At 35.0% G+C, this 2,055-nt stretch overlaps 1 protein-coding gene across 1 annotated transcript in view; it reads left to right on the top strand.

The window, feature by feature from the left end:
* Positions 1-1,972, top strand: part of LOC123967123 (immunoglobulin lambda-1 light chain-like) — a gene marked incomplete at its 3' end in the record, with an annotated part of 11,124 nt that extends 9,152 nt beyond the window's left edge. The window contains exons 3-4 of the mRNA XM_046043144.1: positions 331-374; positions 1,643-1,972. Of these exons, the coding sequence (XP_045899100.1) occupies positions 331-374; positions 1,643-1,972 (374 nt within the window). The remainder of the gene's footprint in view (positions 1-330; positions 375-1,642) is intronic.
* Positions 1,973-2,055: the final 83 nt, after the last annotated feature.

Genomic DNA, 2,055 nt, shown 5'->3' with positions numbered 1-2,055 from the left:
TCGTAACTACTGAGAGCTATGGGAATACTTGGCTCAATAGAGCTGTGACTCTCTGTCAGCCTGGCTACAGTGCTGAAAAGAAACCTGGGGTTGTTGCTGTTTTCCTCTATTTTCCTTACTATAAGTTTTAAGACTATTATGCCAAATTATGCAGCTTCAGGTGCCACCAAACAGAAAAAAGAAGAGACAGTCATGTTGATATGAACATTAGAGAAACACATCATGCAGCTGAAATATGATCCTGGTTCATCATCTGGACTCGTTCAGCTCAGCTGACACATTCAGCAGCTGACAGGTTTTTGTATTACTCTGTTGCACTGTGGGAGGATATGGCTACTACATCTTTGGCTCTGGAACTAAACTGTATGTAAAAGGTAAGAATAAACATTTTCCTTCAGTTGTTTTATTGAACAAGTTAAAATGTGTTTTAATGAGTTTCTGCTGCTTCAGGCTTCACATGTTAGTTTGTTCATAATTAGTAGAGAGTTCTTGCAGCCGTGCAGCTATTGTTACATAAAAAGGTTCATACTTCATGAAAAGATGTTTAAATCTCACTGCACAACTGAAGTTATTTTCTTCACCAGATAAACTGATTCATATAGACAGAGGAAGATATTGACAAAGTTACAAATATACAGTATTTGATCCTCTCATTGATTCAGCACTGTCTCATATATTTTGAAATTATGTTTAACATAATAAATTATATTAAGCATTATTTAATAGTAAATTTATAAATGGCATAACTTTAAATATGTTGTATAGGAGAATTAATAAATCATTTTTAAATGGTGAAATTGACCTCATAACATTCAAACAGATATTGAATATATTACAATAAATATAATTTATGCATACTAATTTATATGTAGTGATTTGTTTTTGAGTGGTTAGAGTTAGGTTCATAAATATATACCGCACTACACATAATGTATTTGCATTTTATGTGACAATAAATATGTAATTTGGTATAATATGTATGTTAAATGTAACATGATATTGTTTATAATAAATAGTATTTTGCAGTCTATAAAGGTACATATCATGATTATATTATATTGTTATGTACTCGGTATTATTGTTTAATAAGTCTTTTTACTCATAAATCTGAATATATCATGTTAATTGGTTTTAAAAATTATGAAATATATATATTAATAAATATATATATGAATAAAAAGCTTTTTTAGTGGTTAGAGTGTACAATATTAAATTTACAATATGTTATAAATATTATCATTAAAATTACAATTTCTTTAATGCGAAAGTAAAACTTACCTTTATTATAATATGGATATTTTCCCTAATATAAAACATGTAATTTTAAAATTAACATTTAATTTCATACACACACGTTTCATAATTATATTATATTATATGAATACAGTATATTTTATGAACTGCTATGTAAGTAACTTTACTTTCTTAACTCATATAACATATTATTATTATTATTATACATGATGCGTGTGTGATATGAAGGTGAATCCAGTCCATGTAGTGAACTGTGAGCTGTATTGATGAGGAGCTCAGTGATCAGAGTCCATGTAGTTTCCAGGATCAGACTGAATGCAGTGCTGGAAGCTGCTGTTGACTGTGTGAATGTGTGTCTGTGCTGCTTGTTGCTGCTGTCAAACTTCAGATAAGCAGGTAGTGAAGCCCGTGGTGAGCGTGTACCCAGCAGCATCCAGAGCCCACCATGAGGGGAAGAGCTCCCTGCTGTGTGTGGCCTCAAACATGTTTCCTCCTGTGGTCCGCTTCTCCTGGAAAAGACGAAAGGAGAACAGTCTGACGGAGGAGCAGGCACCTGCTGAGGAGGAGCAGGCACCTGCTGAGGAGGAGCAGCTGGAGCTCAGAGAGTCGGGACGCACCGCCGCCATCAGAGTGATTCATCGGGACGCTCTCTACACGTATAAATACCGCTGCTACGTCCAGCACGAGGGGGGGGAAGTGAAGGCCCAAACAGAACAAGGTAATGAAGGCTTGGTGACTGTGTTCAGCAGAGATTCAGCTTCATGTGGAGACGCTGTCAAAGAGAGCAGAGGAGCAGAGGAC

The sequence above is a fragment of the Micropterus dolomieu genome, unplaced genomic scaffold (genome assembly GCF_021292245.1).
Source record: "Micropterus dolomieu isolate WLL.071019.BEF.003 ecotype Adirondacks unplaced genomic scaffold, ASM2129224v1 scaffold_45, whole genome shotgun sequence".
Taxonomy (NCBI): domain Eukaryota; kingdom Metazoa; phylum Chordata; class Actinopteri; order Centrarchiformes; family Centrarchidae; genus Micropterus; species Micropterus dolomieu.
This window is presented reverse-complemented; position numbering and strand designations above follow the sequence as displayed.